Source organism: Eupeodes corollae, chromosome 1, assembly GCF_945859685.1.
Source record: "Eupeodes corollae chromosome 1, idEupCoro1.1, whole genome shotgun sequence".
Taxonomy (NCBI): Eukaryota; Metazoa; Arthropoda; class Insecta; order Diptera; family Syrphidae; genus Eupeodes; species Eupeodes corollae.
Genome location: NC_079147.1, coordinates 144766792 through 144792269, shown reverse-complemented (window position 1 = coordinate 144792269; position 25478 = coordinate 144766792). Strand labels below are relative to the sequence as shown.

The window sequence follows — 25478 nt, the reverse complement described above, 5'->3', positions numbered from 1 at the left end:
TTGAGATTGGCTCGCAGCATTGGTTGTTGAAATTTAATTTAATTTTCTTTGGAAAATTCACAAAATATATACGATTTTAATTACATGTATGCGATCGTGATGTGAGTAGATTCTAAAGAAAAACTTTATAATGTCTCATTACAATAATAAATGATTGCAATTAAATGCACTTATTTCTATTTTCTTTCTTTTTCTTGTTGTGAATAAGTAAATTAAATGCATTTCTTATTTTTTGTTTTAATTATTATTATTATTAAGGTGTGTTTTTTTTATTATTGCAATTCTATTATTTTGCTTCTTATTTCGATTGCAGTATTTTTTTTTTAAATTCATTTTAAAAATAAATGCAATGGAACAAAATGCATGACAAGAATATTTGACATATACTAATATTGCTACTTTGGCTTTGTACATCTTAGTTTAATTTAATTTTTTTGTTTTAATAACTGTTTTTCTTTTTTTGTTGTTGTTCAACAAGAAATATAAATTATATAGTTTTGCCTTTGTTTTAAATTAATTAAAAAACAATTAGATATATAATTCAACTGTTTACGAATCATATTTTTTTAAAGATTTATTTTTTTTATTTATTTTTCGTGGCGATGGCATTTGGTTCTGTTTGAATTCGTATTTCGTATTTTTTGTGAAATTGAACAAAAAAAATATAGAGGTGGTGTTTTCTGGGTTCTATTTTTATACATAATTTTTGTTTTTTTTTTTATATAACTTATATTGAGGATGATCAAGGGCAAAAGATACTTTCGCTGTTCAATGTTGTTGTTTGTTTTTATTTTTGTTTTCTACTTTAACTACACAGATGATCGTACTTACATTTTATGGTTTGTAACATAACACCAAAGTTTCTTTAAATAAATTAAATAGGTTTATTATTTAAAATATTTAAAGAAAGTGTGATAAATCTCATTCGTTTATTTCTTCTTCTGATGATGAACTGGCCGGAATAGTAGAGAACCATGGTTCGCGGGAGTTATTTTTGATAGTTCTGAGGAAAAACAATTATAAATTAAACGTTAATAAAGAAAATTTGGATTACAAAAAATTATAATTAATTTGCAATTTATAAATCAGTGCGACCAGTAAAAATAACCATAAAGCTATAATTTCACGGTCAACGTAAAGGGTCAAGAGGGCCTTGCACATGAGAGCGAACAACGAATGAACGAAGTCAATTTCAAACAAAAACACATTTAAATTATAAAATTTGCATTTTGTTCCCTAAAACAAGACAATTTTGTAAAAACAATTTAGTAGTAGCGAATTGCACTGAGGTTGCTACGAACTGTCAAACTCTTTTCGCGTTCCACATTATCCACACTCGCAACGAATAAAATAATCGCACGTACTAAACCTAAAAAAATCATTCTTGTTTTTGTTTTGGTGGTGAATGCTGTTTGTCTGTGGCTCCTTGTCAAACTTCGCGACGAATTAAAAACTCTCATGTGAAAGAAATGTCAAAAACGACGAATATTCGTCCATTCGTTGGTCGTTGGTCGTGCTCATGTGAATAGTGCTTTATGTTGCGAGCGAACAATTTATTCGTTGCAGTGTGGATGGTATGCGGAACACGAATAGAGTTTGACAGTTCGTAACAACGTTAGTGCAATTCGGTACTATCAAATTGTTTTTACAAAATTTTCATATTGGGAACAAAATGCAAATTTTATTATCTTTACATAAGTGCCAATCGGTTTCTTATAATTTAAATGTGTTTTTGTTTGAAATTGACTTTTTGAAATGTGTAAAATAACGTTTGTTCGTCCATTCGTTCATTCGTTGTTCGCTCTCATGTGCAAAGCGCTTTAACCTCAAAATTATACTACTCTTGTTTTGTTTGGTGAAAATCGTAATTATTAATTGACAATTCCTCGCTCTCTGCGAATAGAAATAAAGCTCATGTGAAAGAAAAGTTAAAATATTCGAACATTCACAGTAAGCAGTTCGCAGTGCGTAGCTCATGTGCAAGATGCTAAAGAGTTGACTCTCTGACGTCACTAAAATCAAAATAGTGCGTTATTAAACCCAGACGTTTTTAGAAAGACGCAAATAAGTTGGAAAGAAAAAGTAGCTGAAACCATTCTTTCTTGCCTTTCTTGTCGTTGCTTTATTATTGTTTCTAGTGTTTCCGAGTAAACAGGAAATATGCCAAAGAACAATTTTAAGTGGAAAGACCTTATAAACGAATTAATTTAGAATGGTTGAGAGAGTCTAGCTTGGTAGTTGAAGCTTTGCATTTCAAACTACCCGTTCAACTGTTGAAACAAAGTAGTAGCCAACTTATAACCTGGTGATATTATTTCTTTAAATTTTTTATTTTTTTAATGAGCGACAAAAGCAGATTAATAGTGGTTTATCATTCGATTTTAGTTCTTTTGTCAAAAAGTGAAGAATCCGAACTCAGATCTATTTTCTCTCCAGATTTTAATCCAATTCCCTTTTTCTATTGCTTGAAAATTTTTAAAGCATCCTCATCATAGACACACCATATAAAGACCGGAATCTTTCGTACGTTTTACCCTCCAACACCCATTTGTTTACATTGTTGTATTTGTAATTTTGACATTACGTCCCTTTTGAAATGCGAAATCCAACAACAATTCGATGCGGTGCATTAACTTGTTTTGACAGATTTTTTTTTTATTAAATTGCTGTGGTGAGAATTTTAGATTTGATTTTGGCTGTCAAATGAAGCTTTTGTTGTTTTGTTAATTTGTTTAAAAATGCAGGATCCAAATAAAGATTCCGAATGGAATGATGTCTTCCGTGCTCGAGAATGCCATTGAGAAGTGAACTGGTGGTGAGAAGCAGAAAAATATCGAAGACATGAACATGGACGAATCTGAAGACTCCCAAGACGAAAGTGTTCGCGAGGAATATCGTCACAAACGAATGGCACAGATGCGAGCATTCGCAGACAAGGCTCTTTTCGGTTCAATGTGGGAAATTTTCGGACAAGATTACATCAACGAAGTGACCAAAGCTGGAGAAGGTATTTGGGTTGTGTTGCATTTGTACACAAACGGTGTGCCGCTCTGTTCGGTCATACACCACCATATGCAACAGTTCCTGCGGTCGATAGCCACCACCTGCATCCCAAATTTAAAAGAGAAGCATCTGCCAACAGTGTTTATCTATTTTAAAGGCCAAATGAGAAAGCAATTCATTGGTGCCTTGGAGCTTCGTGGTTAAAAATTGATGAATTGGAATTCATGTTGGGTCAGTGTGGTGCAATTCCAACAGAAATCAAGGAAGACTCCAAGCAACAATCGTGACAAAATGCTCAGCGACCTGGAATCCGTTGATTTCTATTGATTTCGCAATTAGGAAGAAATATTTTTAGATTTTAAATATTTATGTTTGTGTTCGAATTGATTTTTATATATTCAAATAATAATAAAAAAGAAAATGGAACCATAGGTTCCACGGACAATTACAAGCCGGATGCAAATTTTAATAGTGTTTTATTAACTCCGAGTCAGCCGAAAAAAAAATTAATGAAAAAATGCTTAAACATTTTTAATAGGAAAAAACATTGGAACTCACTTGGACGTGTTCTTTATAATATACGTGATTCATGTATAAGAAACCATAAGGTCTTTGTTTTACCATATTTAATGACAGTTTACAGCAAACATGTTTTTCGATTTTAGTCTTAAGTTGGCATCTGAGATGATCGGATTAATAAATATTTATTTAAAAATATAATATCTCAACGAACTATTCTAATTTGCATAGTTTTGACTTTATTTAAAAACAAGCTAATAGACAAAAGTGTTGGCTTTAAAAAATTTTAAAAACTTAGTTGTAAGTATTACCATCATTTTTTTCCATTTAAGGTACATATTTTTTTAAAATGTCCCTACCTCCTAAATGGGGGGAAATAGACCCCCTCCCATAGTAAAAAATGCTTGTGTTTAACTAACTATACCAATCCGTTATCAAACTTTGTCGCCTGAGTTATCGTACTCTTCCCAAAAAATGCAATAGCTAATGTCGCCGTAGCCACTAGGTGCCTCCCCTAAAGAATTTCTCATCACTATACTTTATTTTCGTTGTGAATTGACTTTAGAGGGTGGTGAATTGATGTAAGCAGTGGTGAATTGATGTTAAACTTAAGGATGCGTGCAAGTTGACTTTTCAGCTTGTAGGCAAACCAGAATGACAGATTGGTTTCCGGAGTTTATATTGTGTGTCTATTACAGTGTTTACAAGGAGAATTGAATCCGAATTGAATGAGGATTTAGAGCCGTATAGACCTGGATCGGATCGAAATAGGATTACTCGATCCAATCCCGCTGAAAGAGGTGAATCGAATCGAAAATTTGTTTGTAAACCTGAATCGGGGAATCGAGTTATTGGTGTGTGAGGTCTTGCTTGTGTGCGTGCGATAAGGTTTTTTCATCTTGTTTGTTCTAAGCAAAAATACTCCATTTAAATCGAGTATTTTTGGTTATAAGCTGAATTTAATTTGGCGCTCGTCTTTGTGTTGAGAGCATTGTTATAAAATTTGAAAGTTATTCACGTAGCAGTACGCACACAAATGTCATTTCGATTCCATTTGAATTCAATTCCTCGATTCAGTGCCACCATATACCTGGATCGAAATCTCAACTCGATTCGATTCCTTAATCTCCTTTGTAACCAGGGTATATGACTATATGTCTCCATATTTTCCTCAATCACGTCTTTCACACAAAAACAAAACAAGAGTGGTATAATTTGGAGGTTATGTTGCAAGCAAACAATTTATACCTTGCAGTGTGGATGGTATGCGGAACGCGAATAGATTTGACAGTTCGTAGAAACCTCAGTGCAATTCGTTACTACCAAATTGTTTTTACAAAATGTTAATATTTTAGGGAACAAAATGCAATTTTTATTATCTTAACAAAAGTGCCAATTGGTTTCTTATAATTTAAATGTGTTTTTGTTTGAAATTGACTTTTTGAAATATGTAAAATAACGTTTGATCGTCCATTCGTTGTTCGCTCTCATGTGCAAGGCGCTTTAACCTCAAAATTATACTACTCTTGTTTTGTTTGTTGAAAAATCGTAATTATAAATTGACAATTCTACGCTTTCTGCGGATAGAAATAAAGCTCATGTTAAAGAAAAGTTAAAATATTCGAACATTTACAGTAAGCAGTTCGCAGTTCGTAGCTCATGTGGAAGATGCTATAAAGAGTTGAATCTTTGACGTCACTAAAAATCAAAATAGTGTGTTATTCAGACGTTTTTAGAAGGACGCAAATAAGTTGGAAAGAAAAAGTAATCTTTCTTGCCTTTCTTTGTTTCTTGTCGTTGCTTTATTATTGTTTCTAGTGTTTCCAAGCAAACAAGAAATATGCCAAAGAACAATTTTAAGTGGAGGAAAGACCTTATAACCGAATTAATTTAGAATGGTTGAGAAAGTCTAGCTTGGTAGTTAAAGCTTTGCATTCCAAACTACCCGTTCACCAGTTGAAACAAAGTGGCAGCCAACTTATCACCTGGCGATATTACGTCTTTAAAAATTTTATTTGATTAATGGCGTTTTTAATGAGCGACAAAAGCATATTAAAAGTGGTTTATCATTTGATTTTAGTTCTTTTGTCAAAAAGTGAAGGATCCGAACTCAGATCTATTTTCTCTCCAGATTTTATTCCAATTCCCTTTTTTCTTTTGCTTGGAAATTTTTAAACCATCCTCATCACAAAGGTCTTACACATCTAACAACATTTCTTCATCGGATGAGATGAGAACAACAAATGAAAGAAAAACACGCAACCGCAAAACATCCGAGTGAAATAGTGCGAGATTGACGGTATGAGTGTTCAGCGTTACCACTTCTCAAAAAGAAGTGGAAGTAGATTTTAGGAAAAAAATTAAGTAGATTGAGAAAAATGGAAGTAGATTTTAAAAATTAACTTTTTCATATTATTCTACATATTTTTAAATTACATTATTTCAATAAAAAAAATAGAAAAAATGAATTATTTAAGACTTCATATCATAGACTTCAATAATGTTAATGTAACATTTCTTAAATTAAATTTTGGTTGTTAGCAACGAAAAAACAAAGATTGGTCTCGTGTTGGTCATATCAAATGACTTTAGGATGTTTTTATTGCAAAGGACGAGTTCTTCAAGAAATAGTTATTATTGTAATCGTAATACAATTTTAGTACATCAACAAACCTTTTATCTTTGTTTTTGGACAACATGAAAATATCTTTTCATATTGAAAACAAACGATCAAATCCAAAATAAGACAAGGTCACAACTTAAAACATTAACAAACTGAAAAAAATAAAATGCACGACTGGTTCGCATGAACTCGCTCATGTATTCAAAAATATCTGTGTAAAACTATTTCCTGTATTGAATTAAAAAATTAGTTTAGTTCTTGAAAAAACTTAAAAACAAAATAACGGTTCTAGCTGGGATGGGATAGCCTTTATATATTTTTTATATTAGGAGAAGCTACACTAAGAACACAAATTTTAGCAAGAATTAAAAAAAATCCATCGGTTTATTTTTTAAAAAAAATCGAATTATCGATTTTTGTTCGTACAAATTTGTATTGAAACTTCTTTTATTTTTAGTTTGAAAAAATCGGGGGACCACTTTTTTCGTCTTCTCTACCATCGTAATGTTATGTTTGATTAAAATCTCGAATTCGAATTTGTTTACGAATGCAAAACTTGTAATACAGGCCCTATATGTATGATAGATAAAGATATTTACAAAATCAAACTATGTAAATTTGTTATTGGAAGATCGATAAGCTTTGAGAACGTCGTTAAGGATTGTTTGAAAACGAAATAAAAACAATAAATAATTTTCGTCTATTGAAAAAAAGTGAAACGATGAGAATTAGGGCATTATTTTCTAAAATCAAGTCGTTGTTATTGAAATACGGCCTAGACATTTTCAACAGCCCATTTTGACTAGAAATTATGAGAAAGGTCCTTCTAGACCCTTTTATGTATGTCGAAAATGACAAAAGGGTTACACTAGAATACATTAGATAAGACGTAACTTCACTGCAAATGCAAATACTCAAGCGATTTTTAATTCTCTAGAAAGTTTTAAGACTACATACAAGAGTGAGAGGAAAAAGGAGTAGATTCTGTCTATTTTTATTAAAATTGAAGTAGGTAAAAAACCAGATATTGAATATGAAGTAGATTTCAATATTTTGATGATGGTGCGAAGCAGGAAGCAGATTTTGAATTTATTTGAAAAAAAGAAGTAGAATTGAATTGAAGTAAAGTGGTAACGCTGTGAGTGTTCAAAAGAAAATATGCGAAACATGCAGCATACAGAAAGTCTGAGTGTAATAACACACATATTCTCTATCAACTCACCATCAACATTCACAGTGGACGGGTTCAGACAACATAATGTTCTTTCTTTGGCATCCAATTAAGGAAAGCTTATTGGAAAACTCACTGGAAAGTAAGCCAAGAAAAATCTCCCTTACTATCTAGTCACGTCTATCTACGCCAAAACAACAGCTGATCATATTTTCTTATTCAACTGAAAGCTGAACTTCATAACTCTGTGATTTATTTATTTTAAAAAAAAAATAATTAATGTGGCTCAACGGTCCGTGGAGAACCAGGCCCAAGTGACTTACAACTCCCAACCATTCCTGTGTGCTAGTATTGTTGCAATGGATGGAAGGGACCTACAGTTTGAATGCCGAATGGCTTATTTTGAGAAAACGCTTTTTAAGACAAGAATTTTTCTGGATTTGTCAGTTCAATATTGTTTAAAGTTTTGCGCAAGAAAGTATCTTTGCGTATTGATTACGTTTTTTTTTTGTAGATAACAATGTTGTTGGTACTTTTTGCAAGTAATAAATCAAGTAAAGTTCCAAGTTTAAAATTAATGAAACCTTAAAAATTCCTATGTTTAAAAAATGCATTTTACCGCAAATTAAGCGCCTTATGTTGTTTGAACATTCCTATTAATTTGAAACTTTGAACTTTACTTCACTAACCTCTACCTTCAGTTGGCCGTGCAAAAAGTAGAAAAACATCCAGGCAAGGTAAATCTATCATGATTTATATTTTGTATCGTATATAAATATTAATTATTCCTTTTCCAATTTGACACGGAACCCATTTACACAAAAAATTAAATGGAATTGAACAGAAAATAAGCAAATCACAGTAATAAAATTCAGCTTTGAGGCGAATGGCAAGACATGTTTAGCTGACATTTGACTTGACTTCATTGTAATGGACATTCTTCTTGACTAAGGGGCCAGTTATAGCTATCAGTTAATTCCATCAGCAAAATTTTTGTTTTTAGTTTTTGAACATTTTACTGATTTATTTCTAGCAAAAGATTGATGCTATAAGATGAACCTTATATTCAAGTATTTTTTTCAAAAAGAAACAATACATTCAAAGTTTTATTTAATTTATAAATCCATTTAAATTTTTTTAATGCTGAAATTTAATTTTTCAATAGCTGACTGCCAAAAGCCAAAAAAAAATCCATTTCTTTTTATTGTTGTTGTTTCACATTTTTACTGTTCCGATCGCATCATTAAAAATTTTACTGATGAAGGAAACAATGCAAATGCTTGGAATTACCAGAAGAATTTTGAGAAAATTATAACACTGTGATTTCTTAGTCTTTTTGTTTCAGATGATGAAGCAGGGCAGGGCCTGTTGCCCTTTTTTGTAAATCAGTTACTATTTAACATGAAATTGGTCTTTTTGACAATTGAACCGCTCAGTGCACACTTCGATTAACTCCACTTTTTGAAAAATTTTAAAATTAAGTGCCTTGGTATAGTTATAACTTTTTATATTTATAATAACTTTCCCGAATAATAAAGATTAGCACCGTTAAATGACAATTTTTGTTGGCCATTGAATAATAAGTAATTTTTTTCAGAAGCCAATTCTATTAACTCCATACTCCAATGTAAATTTTGGAAACATTGTTTCTGTTCTAGCTAAGCATATACACTTATTGTTTTTTAAACAGCCGAAGATGCCCTTTCCTCTCAATAATATTCGTAACAAAATCGCATTGGTAAACAAAAAGAAGTACCACTGTTGACACATTGCCTCAAACGGTAGTTTCTATAGAAGTGATCTCGCACTCTGAATTTTACTGTGTACTTCTTGGTCTTTTCAATATTACTCCCACGTTGTTTTTAAAGAAATAATTATTATACTGTTATAATCAAGATGAGTAAGACTAATAATATGAGTGAGGAAAGCAGTGAAGATTCTTCAATACGATTTATCAACAAAAGGTCTGGCCCAAGCAAACGTTTGTCGTTTTCCTCGGATTCATCGGATTGCAACAGTACAAAGCCAACTAACATATCGATTGGGAGGAAAAGAAGTCGTAATCCTGGTAAATGGAAACGAAATTTACAAAAGCATAACAGGATAAAAGGTTTGGCATACAGAAATAGAGGTGGAAAATTAATACCTGCAATAACCTTTGCGATATACAATGCAAATTCAGTCAAAATTGCAATCAAAAAATTAGTTCGGATGAAAGAGAGGCTGCCATGAAAGCCTTTTATAGTTTGCATAGTCATCTTGACCAAAAAATTTTCTTAAAAGGTTGTATCAAAATTAACGAAATAAAAAGAAGACGCTCTACAAATGAAACTAAAAAACGAAGATCACATTCGTTTGCATATTACTTTCGAAAAGAGAGACTTGATATTCCCGTTTGTAAAAAATATTTTAGAGACACTTATCAGGTGAGTGACGGGTGGATACACGATTGTTGTTCTAAAGAACAAGTTACATCTTTGGTACAAAAACACTCTAGTAAAGATATAAATCCTTCGTACGTATCACCCTCCAAAACCCATTTGTTTACATTGTTGTATTTGTAATGTGAACGAATTCAACGAGAAAAAATTGACGTGTTTTCACGCATACATAGACACACTTACTGAGTTTTTTGGGGAAATTTAATAAATTGGAGAAGAAATTACACGCACACTATGAAAAAGTTTATGAGGCTGATTTCCGGTTTAGCTTGTAGGCAAACCAAGATGTCTACCGGGGATTTATATCTTTATATAGAGTGTTTTTGCTTTGGTAGATAAGCGCAATGACCGCATATAAAGTCATTTCCAGCCTAGGTAGTCACTACACCAGAGCTCATAATCCAAGACGACAATATTTAAATCCTGACTTAAACAGTAAATTGGCTTAAAATACGCTGGATAAAGTTAGAAAGGTCAAAACCCTATCTCATACAATTCAAATATGACCATAAAGAAGATACTGAATTTCTAGCCATTAATATAAAAAAATCTTTAGTGGGTAGACCGCAACGTTTGAAAAATATTGATCAGCCTTTATTATTTGTCCTAAAAGAAGAACTGTGGCAAAGGAAAAATGGAGAGATAGTTTGGACCTGCTTAAATTCATTCCTCCTGTTAAACACGATTACTGTAATAATTTGTCAACAAATCGAAATGACGAATCCTCGCCTACAGCTGATAAAGAAGACAGTACGTATAATATTGCTGAAACATCCCAAAGAATAATGAACCAAACATAAAGCTGATATAAATTGAAAAAAATGTAAAAAAAATATAAAATGTATAAAATTTAACTTTTTCTTAATAAAACTTAAAAATGTAAAGTATAAATTTAATCTTATTATTTTTTTTCTGTTGCCAAATCGATTAACTCCACGAGTCACATACAAATTGTAGCAATTCTAACGATGGTTTCCTTTTTTTTTATTTTATATCCCGTTAGATGAAAGCTATATCTGCAATTGTGCATTCTACATTACATATTTGAATTCATATCATCACAGGAATTTTTAAAAACTATATATATTACATCATCGCGTTTCTCAATTTTTGTTTTATGGAGTTAGTCGATGTGTGCCCTGAACGGCTCAATTGTCACTTATTTTTTGCTCAGTTTTGTTTTTAATTTTCTAATGAAAAGACTTAAGCTAAGCATTCACGAATGGTAGATCTTCCAACTTTTGGAGATTTTTAGAAAACAAAATTATCGAATTTTCCATCAAACATGTAAACACCCAATTTTATCTGTGACAACCAATCGTCGGACAATTTTCTGCCATAAAATTGGCCGACTTCTTGCAATCATTTGAACGCGTCAAAACACCCAATTCTTTTCTATTTTCATATAATTTGTCAACTGATTGCGCATATTAAACACTTAATTTTAAATTGCTAGAAAGTTTTTGAGCAGAAAAAAGCAATAAAAATTTGCAGAATTTGGAAAGAATTTAAAAAACTTCGAAAATGGAATGAATAACAAGCCACTGTCTGGAAAAATAACGAAAAAAGGTTGACATTTCATCTGTGGCAACTCATTGTCCTCTTTACTGATCTTCAAAATTTATGCTGCCAAGATAGTCGTTATTGCCTGTTTCGTTATTGCTTCATTTTTGTATATTTAAAGTTTTTGTTTAAATGTTTATGAACGACCTGTTGTTTTTACTTATACAAATTTTTTTCATATTTTCTGTCTTTCACTGAGTGTATTAATTTGTGTGCTCTAAAGTGTGAACAGACAATTTTTAATTGGAAGACGAAAAATTATAAGTTTGTTATAGATCTTTTACTAAAAAAATAATCTAATATTTAGATAAAACCAATCAATCTATTAAATCTTCAGTTGATAGAAAATTGGCAATATTCTCCTTATTGAAGGCTATAGGGAGGCTTTTGACAATTGATATTGGAAGATCTTTTAACCGTGAGGATTGACACTTTGGGAGAGAATATTCGGCGAACGAAATACACTTCTAAAAAACACCATTTAGACCGAGATTGCTATTTTTCTGTTTTGAAATTCATAAAACGGAAAAATTGTAATTTTCCTTTAAAATATCTGCATACGTTGAACAAAAGTAACGATAAAATGCAAGTAAATTATTTTGTCTTTTGTATCGAATCTCTCAGCACGATTACTTTAAAGTCGATAAAGCCTTAATATTCCTAAATATAGTTCAGATTTGTTGGTTACTTCTTTATGATGTTGGCCTAATTATTACTCTCAGTTTCTGACCTCAAGCGCCGAAAGACACATGAGAAATACCGTGAAAATGTTCGCGCTTCTTTAGCTTATTGTTTTTTTTTAGCCTTATAAAATTTGTTAATAAAACAATAAAGTTCTTAGAATTTAACATAAAACAACTTAAATTGTAGACTTAATTTGTGTTTGTATATGCAACAATTTTCAAAATAATACACACAACAAAAATAAACTTCGAATTAAACTAATATAACAAATAGACAATTTGCCATAAGGTACATATACCATATCTATAGAGTGGGAAGATCAGAACCAAAAGTGGAAAATAATAATAGAAGATGGAGGGTCTATACCCTTCGGAAAGGCCATTTTCAAGAAAGATTTGTGAAAGTATTGTGATATAAATATTCTCAAAGCCAGAAATTTATTCTAGCAGCAACTTTTTAAAAAAAATGTTGATTTTGTCTGCAGAATCAGAAATAAATTTTAAGTCACTAAGTTTAAAACAGCAGAAAAATTATCCAAACAAAAAAATCAACTTTGTATGTTTATGAGTACTATTTTTTCAGTAATCAATGTTCTTGTCAGTTATTCAAAAAAGCATATCTAAAAATATATTTTAGTTTTTTTTTGGAAAATTTGAAACAATTACATATAACCCGTGTTTTGTTGGAAAATCTATCCATAGCATAGTACGATTTTACACGAACAACAAAAACAATATCCATAGTATGAATATCACCGATAAAAGTTATAGTAGAATCTTACTATAGATGGGTTTTGACATTTATACGAGTCTCGAATGGATCTTATGTGATTTCGTTCTCAAATGGTACGATGGATATTGCATTTGCATCCCGATGGCTGTGTTCATTAAGTTGTGCACTTGGAATGATGTGTGTTTTCATTGGGGAAAAAAATCAATCTGTTAATGTTGATATTGTTCAGTTTTGTTAATGAAAATGGACTAACTGGGCTTATTTTGCCAGAGAAAACAATAGAAAAGATAATTAAGTTTTGCTATGTTTCCATCAAAGGTTTATCTCAGTTAAGGTTAAATAAACCTTTTTGGTGTTTCCACCGCACAAGAAGCTTTAAAAATGATTAAGTATGACAGCACTTTCTAAAATACAAATGGTGTTTCGATGTGTGAAGTGCAAGTAAGATAGTTTTATTCGTGTTAAAAAATGAAGAACTGATTAGTTCAGCACCATATAAGAATATACTACCTACTCCATGTTCATTTTTTTATTGTAATTTGATTAAAACAAAACTATATTTTGTGTACACAAACATGCAAATAAACAGACCATAATGCATTATATGTTAAACCAACTCCTCCATACAGGTTTTATTTTCAAATTTTGACTCATCAAGCTCATTTCAACTCGATTCAGGTATATAAAGAATTGAGACGATCTTCTAGCTCGCTTCAACTTCACATGTTAATGTAGTAGTCTACGAACAAACCACTCTCCTTGAAGCAATTGTTAAATGAACTTTTTTATAGAATCACAATGTCCAGACGTTTTCTTACCATTTCTTTTTGAAAATTATCCATTTTATTAGGATTAGTTATTTTTTGCTAAGTTAATTTTAACATTTGATTTCCAAAAAACTTTATTCTATTTGTGTGTTTTTTTATTATTAATCTGACAGATCTTTTTTCAGTTTTAACTAATTTGTAAATACAAAAGTCTGGCTACTGCGGATCGTTTTCTTGGCAATTTCTCACTGTACTATTTATGGAATACCAAAAAACGCACTTATAGTAGACTTATTCAAGAAGTCTTTTCTCTGAGCAGAAAGAACCGTTTCATTCAATACGGTAGACCCGATTTTTGTATTCTTGACCTGACAAGCTTGGAAAGCTTAATGAAAAAAACCTCGAAAATCGATATTGCCGATTTAAAATGTGATGGCTAGTTTTTTTAGCAAGATCTCCTTTTATTCAAATGGCGAATTAACTGCACCAACTACTGTAACCAACTACACAACATATGAAGATAAGTTATTGACCCTTACTAAAGACTTAACATCTGAAATGCAGGCATCCCTTGGTTGGACCAACTTTTGGTTAGGCAATCCTATGCTTTTAGAGGGATATTTTATACACCTTCATTTAAATTAAAAAATAACACGTGCGATTCTGTGCTTATCAAATAAAGGCAACCCTGGGTTTTTCCAGGCTTTGGTTGGGCAACCCTATATTATTCGAAAGAAAGTTAAATTACCTTTGATTTGACAAAAAAATCAAATAAATAATAGAAATACTAGGTATATTTACCTAGGCCCACCTCTTTAAGCCAGGCAACCTTCCAATTGGGCCAGGATAAAAGGGGGCAAACTTCGTTTTTTTATTCGTATTTCATGGATATTCATTACTATATGCCCGATTTTTGTAAATTATAGATGAGGGTAATTGAAATCAAAAATAAACACATATTGTTATAGCTAGGCAACCCAGATTGTTATCCCAATTAATATATTTAATAAAATATTGGTCATTATCAAATGACAGAAGAGAGTTGATATTCCCTCTACGTATCTTAGACTAGTACTATTATTTTGAATAATTGTCCCATCTTTTTTTCTTAAATAGTTCAACGGTTTGTACTTCTTACTTTTATGACTCGTGACCAAAAAAAAATGATACAAAAACACCGTAGAGGTTGGTATTAGTTAATTTTAAAATTTAGGATATCTCTATTAAAATGCTTTCTATTTTCAAAAATGGGAACATTTTTAATTTCAAAGTCATATTTAAACTTGCAAACAAAAAAAAACTAAAAACTATTGCTGTGTCCGAACTCCAAAAATGGAACGGATTGATTTTTTTCACTGTAGTCGTTAAAAATGAAATAAGTATAAAAATGTGTAAAAATGTACTCACGGATTCTTTTTTGGATTTGTAGGCAGTGTATGTGATATTCTATAGTAAGCCTGCTCCTGTTCCTCTTTGTCGTCCATTTTTCGTTGCAGTGTCATTGTCTCTTGTGGTGACTCTGCTGGTTCTTCGTCCAAATAATACTTTGAACTATGTGCGATTTTGCAATTCTCACATTCACTCAAATAATCATCATCCAAACTCGTGTCGTTGGGCAAAAAATGTTCTTTGGGATTTAAACAATTTTTCAATGTCGTGCAAACCGGCAGTGGTTTATCGCTATCCAGCGGTTTTGGTTTATTACACGTGGAAGTTGATGTTGATGTGGAAGATGGAGTAGATGTCGCGGGCATTGTAACGGTGGTGGTTGGAATTGTTGCTTCAGTTTTTTTCGCAGCAGACCTCAAGGTTTTGGGCAAAGTGGTACATTTGTTTACAGGTACAGGTCCTGCCTTATGATTGGGACTTTGAGGTTGAGATTTCATGCGTGGTAAATTGGTGTCCTCAGTAGCTGGAATGCTTATCACTGAAGGTACCTTACTTACCACGCTAGCTATCGTACTATTGAGCGACATCTTTCCTGGTGTATGTTTTGGGAGTGTGTAGGTAACATGATTGTTTTGCAGGGGATAAAAGGTAGATGAATTGATTTTTCCCATGCTAAGGGATTTTTCTGTGCTCAGCTGACCCGATATGGGTAAAGTGAGCGCAGGTGGAGTGTTTTTGTCTTCCTTGCGGGGAAGTGATTTTGTGAATTGGGATTTTTGATGGGAAATTGTTGGAATTTGATCATTGTTACCACCACCGCCACCGTGATGGGGAGATTTTTGCTGCTGCTGCATTAACAAAAGGGCAGCTGATGAAGATGTAGACCCGTTGGGTGATTTGAGATTCGATTGACTTTTATACATTTTCGGTGGTAATGCTGGATTTCCCTCTGGATAATTCAAGGACACGGTGTTGAGGTTTCCAGTTGAGTATAAAGATGTACTCTCTGGAAGGACTTTCGGTGAGCTTGTTACTTTACCGCTACTACTACTGATTTTTCCCTTATTAGAAGATGACAGATGAACTTTCTCATCTCCGTATGGTGTGAGAATGGCATGTGTTTCATAGGTGGGTGTATCGGTCTTAAAATCACCTACCTGTTTTGAAATCGTTGCTATTTTAGCTTCATGTTGACAATATAGATTAGATTGATGATTCAAAGGTGTGCTGCCTTTCTTCATTGTACCAGCATTGCTTCCACCTCCATTTGAAGAAAGATCGTTTGACGAATTCTGATTGGGAGATTTTGTCGTTGATGTTGGTGTGTTTGGTGGCATGCATTTTGTTCCAAAACTAGAACGGCTTGTAACCAGTTTTGTACTCAGAGCCGAGAGAAACACATTGTTGGTCTGTGAGTTATTTATTTGATTGGTTCCCATATAAGACATGGGCACGTGTTGAACTGGGCATTGACAAGTTGGCTTCTTACTGCCAATATTGTTGTTGGCACTGCTGCTATTACTGCTTCCACTTGTAACTGAAGACGATGATTGCTTTGAACCAGATGAAGATATCAGCTTTTGTTGAGTAGATTGTCCTAGTGGATCGACCACAGCAAAGTATCGGGGTATAGTTCGGTGGTATCGTCGAGATGTTGAGGGCGTTTTGTTGGTATTTTTTAGAGTTGACGCTTGTGCTTGTGCAACTGTCTCACTGCTCGTTATGGTGCTTATCTCTTGAATACGACCAGCGCACTCCGCTGTTGTGTACTGAGGCGATGTTATTTGATCCGCCTTGTTCATTGCGCTGGACTCTGATGATTCACTGGTGATCGTTTGGAAGGTTACGCCAGTGCTAGCATTGCTGACATAGTGAATCATTTCCTGTGTTGGATGCTGCTTTTGAATACGACGATGTGAACTGTTAAGGTGACAATTCTTGTAGGTACATTCAGTTATTTGAATGCAATTCGATTGTTGTTGCATTGACTGAGACTGCTTTTGCTGCTGTTGTTGTTGTTGTTGTTGCTGCTGCTGCTGTAGTTGCTGATGCTGCTGCTGTTGTTGTTGCTGTTGTTGTTGCTGCTGATGTTGTTGCTGTTGAAGTTGTTGTTGTTGCTGTTGTTGCATATGCAGTTGTTGTTGCTGAGTACGTTGCTGGAATTGAATATGCTGTTGAGCCTGCTGATAGTTGTGTTGATGCTGTGCACTATGAATCGCTGCACTACTTGGAAGTGGCGGGGCTGTTGTTTGCACACAAATCGAATTATTGGGCATATGAAGACGATTGTTATTGGCAGCTACAGGGGTTACATCGCCAATACTATTCAAAGCCGGGGAGCAGTTAGATGGAGTTTGTGTAGAACACGGTTGGTTTACTGATGTTATGCAGCTGTTAAAAGTTCAATGATTAGTTTTAACCTTCAGTACTCTTCAAAAATAAATAATTTAGTAAGTAATTTTACCTGTACGGTGGCTGATGAGCTTCGCCTGTTGCAATTGTTGTAAGATTACCACCGCTATTGATATTGATATTAATCAAATTTGTTGTACTCTGAGTTATGCTTTGCTGATGATGCTGGGCTTGTGGAGGCTGTATTTGGGCTGATGGTGTTTGAGAATGATGCTGTTGTTGGGGTTGAGCCATTTGTCCTCGACGAACAACATCACTTGACATATCAGCTGGATTGATACCAACCGGCAGTGATCGATGAGTTGTAGTGGCTACACTCACAGTACATTGAGCACTAAGAGCTTCAGCCTGTGATATTGCTACCGCCTCTTCGTAAGGAGGTGGAGCTTCACCTCGGGGAAAATAACCACTAGGCGGTTTCCATAGAGGGTAGTGTGTTGCACCTCCACCATAAGAATAGTCCATTCCACTGAGATTACCTTCCATGTAACCCATGTTACCAGCAATGTATCTAAATTAGTAAAAACATTTTAAATTATGGTATGGAATTTTAAATACAGTTTTATCAATTAAAAGATTGATACATGTTATGTTTTGATTGACCTTGTACTTAAGATTAGTACATTAAATAATTGTTTTAAAAAAGTTTATAAATACGAACAACATGTTCATATATTTTCAAAAATATTAAAGAACAAATTGCTGCATAAATATGTATGTAAGTTTCAATTTCCGATTTTGAGATTTCACAATATTTAACTATTTAGTTTCTAGTATTAAGACAGTTAGCTTTTAAATCCTTTCTTCATTTACAAGAGCTGCTCACGAGCTCTATGAGCCGAAAATGAGAGAGAAGGAAAAAGAGAGAGTATGAGAATAATGCAGTCGAGGACCTTGAGAGTTTCAATAGCAGAAATGAAGTTCGAAAGTTTTATGAGAAGGTGAAACGAAATTCACAAGTAATACAACTCGAACCGAAAGCTGCAAAGACGAAAGTGGAAACATCATAGTGGAACTGCAGTCAATGCTGATAATATAAAAGGATTACTTCTGAAGACTGTATAACAACGATGATGAACCAAACTCCGCTGTCAGGCAGGATGATCTATTCAATATAGAAGATCCTCTAAACTGCACCAACTATAGAGGAACCAGTCTTCTTAATACTGCTTAAAAAATCTTCTCTGTCTTAAAAATGTTAACGTCTAATGCACATCGTCAACAACCTGAATTGTTTTCATCAATGTGGCAGTCGATAAAATATTCACATTCCACCAGATCCAAAAAAAACACCCAAGACCATCAAATCGATATCCACCCTCTTTTACCGATTTCAAGGCATGATATGACAGTAGGTTTATTTTGGCAGCTTTTTAAACTATTCGTTTTCCAGTTCAGCTAATTTACTAAATTTACTATCTTAGCAACAGAAAATAAGCTATTTTCTCCCTACCGTTAGAGGTGTACCGCAAGGCTCTCTATAGCTTCTTAAGCAGATATTGATTTCCTCTTTGTTTTCCTCATTATTTTCTATTTTTGTATGTTAAGTATAATTATCGTCTACTAATGCTGACCATTACAAAGCATGTCATTAACTTATAAGATTGTGGCGCTGCATCGAATAAAGACAACAACACCAGCGCTGAGAATAAACAAATAATTAGTCTTGCAAACTGCTGTGTCTTTGGTCTAAGCAATTAAGTAGCAAAGCCCTCTCTCGAGCAACCAAAGTGTCGCTATACAAGACCTTCATCATCCCAATACGGTGCGGAAGCATGGACTATGGCAAAAGCGGATGAAAGGATCTTGAGTCGTTTCGAATGACAAAAATTTCTTCTTCTACGTTCCTGTATACATAGAAGCATAGCAGCTGATAGAAGGAAAAGATGGAACAAAGAGATTTACAGCGATGTAAACTTAGCTAAAAACATTAAAGTCCAACGCATAAGATGGCTACTGGCTAGTTCACGTAGAAATCATGGAAACCAATGCTCCGAACCGGAAAATCTTCAAATCTACGCCCACAGTACAGAGCAGAAGAGGAAGTCTGCGGATAAGGTAGCGCGTACAAGTGGAAAGTGATTTAATGCAATTAGAATACCCAACTGGAGATGGAGAAATTTACCAAGGCAACGAGTTTGTTAGCTAGCTAGTACGTACATTAAGCAAGTAAGTTGAAGCTCCTTACGGAGACAATTCGAATGATTTTACGTGTGTCAGATGATGTGTTTTCCATAAGGATAACTTTACGCGCTGTAAACATCTATCTTTAACTTCTCGGCTGTATTTAAAGTGTTTGTAATTTAACAATTGCTTTTATTCAAATGAATCTAATTTTGCCGCTCACACGAGACTTTTTGAAAACTTTAAAAAAGACGCGATTATTGGTACAGCAAGTTTTTTACAGTACTTGCGAATTAAAATAATTTCGGTTTTAAGCATAATGAATGAATTAATTAATTTATTTCCAATTTTCTCAATTCTGCGTTACAATAATGAGAGCTATGCCCTTGCCATCAGCTTGGTAGCAACGTTTATTTAACACATTTTTTCTTTTCTTATACAATAATTTTCAAAAAATATTCATATATTATGAGGCATTAAGAAGTGGCGTAACCTCAAATTGCAATAATTGAGAAAATCACGGTTAAAGAAATTAAAGAAAAAAAATTGTTTTGTTATTGGCTTCCTATTTAAAATAATGGCTAATAAACTTACGCTATGACATATCTGGTGGAATATCTTCTATTTTAGAACTTAATCTTGCCTGTAAATGTTTGATTTACTGCATTTTATGTGGCTCACACCACTTCCGCTTTCTGGATACAGAAATAATTTTAAAAAAGTAAATTGGTTATACCAATAATTAAAAATACAACTTATTATATTTTTTTTGTATTTCTAAGTACTAAATAGTTACAAGTTATGAGTTAAGACTGCTATGGAACTATCACTCTTCATCTTCATCTACGTATTCAACTAAGTCTCTGTCTGTTCTTATTAAAGTCCTGGTAACTCGGGGGAATAAAATTTAGTCAGTCGAGTAAATCTTTCTTTTTCGCTTAACTTACGGCATTTCCTTTTGGAAACAGAAACTCGAGATCGGTGATTAATGCAGATGTTCTTTTTTTTAATATCACAAGTTCAAAAAGCACGTCTTCGTTATTGCTGTACTTGGGGAAATATTGAAGGGAGTCTCTTTAAAAAATTGAAGCTATTTCACTTTCCCTTTATTAACATTAATCTTAAGATTTGTTATATTTTTTTCTATTTTTTCGTCGAAAACATCACAGATCAATCCATAACACTAATTAAAAATGGATCCTTCTTTTTTGCCGTTGCTATAACCTTATACCAATCCATAAAGCCAAAAATGTCTTTTATATATTTCTTTTGTTTTTCGATAAGACCAAAGTCTTGATCACAAGGTAAGTAAGAGTAGCCACTCAATAGAAATTTGTGATCAATTTTATTTGCAAGATACTCACTATGCGAAACAATATATTGGCACAAAACGGACATCTTAACATTCCTATTTTGCCCACCACACTGGTCAGTGTACATAATTTAATTTGAGATACTCACAATGTCTTGGGGACCTCTAGCATACACCCCTTGAAATGACTGGAGTTGGCGAGGTTTTCATAAGATCAAATGTAATTACGGAATTGTCATTAGATTCCTTTGCTTTTGCCGTATCAACTCTAATGCCATTTCTAGCCGACTCCGCTTTTCTTAGATGCAGTCCATGTTTGATTTAGCTTACTGTACAATTTTGGTGTAGAAATGGCGTATATGTTTAGAATTGATTAATTTAAAAAAAATGCATAATGCAGAAGTGGTGCAAGCGGTTACCCCATTTCTGTCCTACGAAAAATTGTGTTCAGAAACAATGTTTCAACAATTTTATGTAATTTTATGAACAAATATGAGCTACGCTACTTCTGCATAGATAGAAAATGTAATGTTGGTCATGTTAGTGTAATAACACACAAAATTGAAAAAAATGAGGGTTACGCCACTGCTGCTCTCAATGCCTCATATTATCAATAAAATTCTATGGGTTACATTTTTTTTCAAGAAGTTGTAAAGTTCTTTCCTGTTGAAATTGTTGAAAATTGCAATTGTTTCCTGAATGGACATAGCTCTCTTTCCAAAGTATACAAGGCATTGCGCAGTAAATACCTTTAGCCCTTTTATGGAACTGGTTAAACTATGGTTTGAATTTAAACCGAGTCGTTTACATCTTGTTGTTAAAATCAGAGATATTTCCCTGTCATGAAAGTAGTTTTTCTGCAAGTGGGTATTTAACCAATTATTTCTGTATAATACTATTCAGTTGATTATTAAGCGATCATACGTTGAAGATTTTTTGAAATTCAGTACGTATCACAAGATTATCTGCGTACAAAAGAATATTGATTTTTAAATCCGTTTTACGTATTCTATCAGAGAGATGAATGGACAACCTTACCCAATTATCAGTTTCAAACCATTCTGAGTAATTATAACCATCCCATACAGCAGCTTTTGCCTTTGAATACAATACTCTTAAAACGTATATGAATTTTGTTGATAGTCCTAATTTCAAGAGCTTATAAAACAACGCATTTCGATTTATAAGGGCGGAGGCAGCCTAAGAATTAACAAAAAAGTCATACACTTTCTCGTTTCTCGGTTCGAACTCTTTAACAATTGATGTTATCGTGAAAATATGATCAGTCGTCAAATAACTTTTCCACAAAGCCTGAAAGCCTTTTTTTTACTTTCTGCTATGCTTACAAGTGTACCATAGAAAAGTTTTGTATGCAAGTACATTCATAAAGGCGATGCCGCGGTAATTTTGAACATTGTTTAATCCTCCTTTTTGTAAATAGAAAAGATTGCCTATGATTTCTAAAAAAAAATCTGTTGAACAACAATCAAAAGTACATAATTCCAAAATTTCATTACAATAGATCTTGGAAAAAATCCAGGACTTTCAAATTGATCTCTTTATCGATCTAAAAGTCGACTATGACAGCATCTATGGGGAATAGCTTTACGGAACAATGTCTAGTTTTGGCATTCCTATCAAACTTATCCGTTTGTGCATCGATGACGATGTAGTATGCACGCGGCTCATCAAGGTCAGAAAACATCTCACAGATGCTTTTAATGTCAAAAAAGGTTTTAGAAAATGCGATGCACTGTCATGCGACTCCTTCAACATCGTTTTGGAAAAATTGTGCAAAACTCAATCTTCGTGATGTGGTAGAGCTTTTTTGAGCATTGCCACCGAAGTGGAGAACATACATAGGTTTAGTGGTCAAAGAGAGCAAGACCATATATGCTATCTTTGGACTTTGTCTAAATAGGCACCGCTATAAATTCAGAAAATTTCACCAACGAACAATAAATCTTGCAAAAAGCAATTGAGTAGTTAAGTCTTTTTTCGAGAAACTAAATTTACTCTATATAGGACACTTAATATCCGGATTCTCATGTATGATGCTGATGACAGGACCCTGTTAAAGAAAGATGAGAGCGTCCTAAAATGCTTCGAACAAGAGAAAAATTCTTGTGTGATTTTTGGTCGAGCCTGCATAGATGGATAGTGAGGGAGAAAATACGACGACGAACTGTACAGTCTTTACAGCAATACTGATCTAATTAAAAGAACAAAAGTCCAACGATTTCGATGGCAAGGTCATGTAGAGCGAATGCACATCAACGCTCCAGGTCGAAAGGTCTTCAAATCCAATCTCGAGGTACGCCGCAGTAGAGGAAGACTGCGACTCAGGTGGGCCACGCAGGTGGGAGAGGACCTCAACTAACTTGACGTGCAAAACAGGATGTTGGTTCAGGCCAGGTCCGCCCAGGACTGTAGCGCTTCCTTAAGTGAGTAACTTCAACGGACTATTCAAGGACAATTTATGACTCTTACGATCGGTTTTCAGCTTATTTCTGTTAGTAAACATATACACTTTCCTGCTTTCAGTACTCTCATGGTAAAAGTTCCAGATCTATTTGATTTGACATTATCAGTATAGCATTGTCTAGTGCATATCCTACATCTACAATAATTACTGACGCCAACTTGCGGAACTACTAGATCTTGCCAAACCCGAATCTTTAAGATACATTATATTATATAAATAATTATATTTTTTTTCTTTTATAAAAACTTGTTATGTGCATACACATAATAAATTTTGAATTTTTAAAAAACTTCAAATGACACCTGTCGCCCTGCTTCTTTATAAAATAATTAATAAATTTATTTTGTAAATTGTTTAAAGTAAATAAATAATAAATTATTTGATTTAACATATTGTATCATACATACTTTTGAAATGCATAGCTTTTTAACAGTAGGCAAGTGTTACAAAAAGTATAGAGCCAATATTTTCAAATTAAGTAACACCCTTTCCTAAGTCTAAGACTGGTTCTCTAGTTTGAAATACGAAAACCAATTAATTATTCAGTTTTATTGATTTTGCATTTGAACAACAAATTATAAAAACAAAAAATACTTAACCCACTACTCATAATAACGCTTTAATTAAAATACCTATGCACAGAACAAATTCTACTTTTACAATCTTGTTTTTAATTGAGAAACAAAAATCAAGTTTTGTAAGTTATTCCATTTAATTATACGTAAGTAGCTAAGCTACATACGAATGTACTTATCAATGCTAAAATATTGGTTTTAATTGAATAAGTTAATTTATTATTGCAGTTATTCAATTATTTTAAAATGCAAGTCTTATTTAAATGAAAACATTTTATTTAAAAAAAAAAAACTTACCCAATACTCCCAACAATGCTCCTTTGATCTTCGGCATTTTGACGACTCTCTCGAGCTCTAATTTTCCTTTGACGCAGCCTATTAACCAAAAAGAATAACAACGAAAGCGATAAAGTGGCAGTAATGCCACTGGCCACAAGTCATATCCCAAAATCTGTGCTTCCATCGGTGAATTGATCGTCTAGGCAAATCACTTCGCAACAATTGTTGCCATTCCCTACAGTTTGAAATGATTTACATTTGGTGAAAGCCTCGCAAAGGACCATTTTGCATGCCTTCGGCAGACCGCTATCACATATACACAAACGACACGAATCTGGTCCGGGCATGTAGTGCATGCCACTCTCATATAGTTTACCATTGTAATCTTTACAGTGGCCTCCTGCAGTTAAGCTCGAACTAGCTGCGAGGGTGTCTACAAAACAAAAAATTAACAATAATTAAAAACAACAAAAAACACACTTAAACAAAGCTGCAAAGTCCTATTAAAAAAAAATTAACAAAAAGAAAAAAGAAAAGAGGTCAACATTTTTTCTACCAATTGGTTTGTTGGGATGAAAGTGGGTGGAGGCTGAGACTCGTATATTATCAAGGGTAGAAATTTTAATTTTAATTCTAATTAGAATAATGTTCTTTTTGATGAATTCAAAGGAAGAAGCATCCCAGGAACTGTCTTATTCAAACAAAAATCAACATTTTTCCAGATTTGATTTAAGTAATTTCTTTGCAAATCAATTTCAGTATTGTGATACAAATTTGGGCCAAGGAACACAGAGGTAAGTGGGTGGTTGGTTGGTTGAAGGCAGAGAGCTGGGTGGTAGTGGTAATGGTAATGGTAAAAGCAAAGCAGGACACAAATCAAAAGCACTGGAAAGAAAATTTTCTTCTTCGTAAATGCAAAACCCATAATCTTTACCTCGAATGTTTTTAATGAAAAACAAAGTTAGCACAAGAAACTTATTCATTTTCTTATAAATAAGCAAGTCGCGAGTAATTTGCGATAGTTTTTAAGTGAATACGAATTAAATAACTATGAGAAAAAGCTAAGTGCAGAATTTATTAGAATTTTTTTCACTGCTCGCACTGAATTGTCATTTTTTACTTTTCGTTTGGTTGGTTTTTATTTTTTGGTCATACATCGAACACGAGAGAGAAGGACGAAAAAGGTAAACGAAAATGTTGATGAAGTAAAAGGCAAGATAAAGGGAGAGAGAATTTTTAGTGTATATGAAGGTGATAGCACAAGGGATTTGTAGTGACATCTGTGAGTGAAAAGAAATATGCTCCAAACCTTACAACCGGTTAATTTATGTGATACATTTAAAAATTAAATATTAATTTTAAATCAATCTACAAGATATTCGGTTTGTTTAACCACAAT

At 33.2% G+C, this 25478-nt stretch overlaps 1 protein-coding gene across 1 annotated transcript; it reads right to left on the bottom strand.

Annotated features, from left to right (window-relative positions):
* Positions 1–780: 780 nt before the first annotated feature.
* Positions 781–25235, bottom strand: LOC129939901 (putative mediator of RNA polymerase II transcription subunit 26). The gene is made up of 5 exons (XM_056048085.1): positions 25014–25235; positions 24098–24512; positions 17357–17815; positions 14911–17283; positions 781–1003 (listed from the first exon to the last, which is right to left on the bottom strand). The coding sequence occupies exons 3-5, from the start codon at positions 17797–17799 to the stop codon at positions 922–924; spliced, it is 2898 nt and encodes a 965-aa protein (XP_055904060.1). The 5' UTR covers positions 17800–17815; positions 24098–24512; positions 25014–25235; the 3' UTR covers positions 781–921.
* Between the last annotated feature and the right edge of the window lie 243 nt (positions 25236–25478).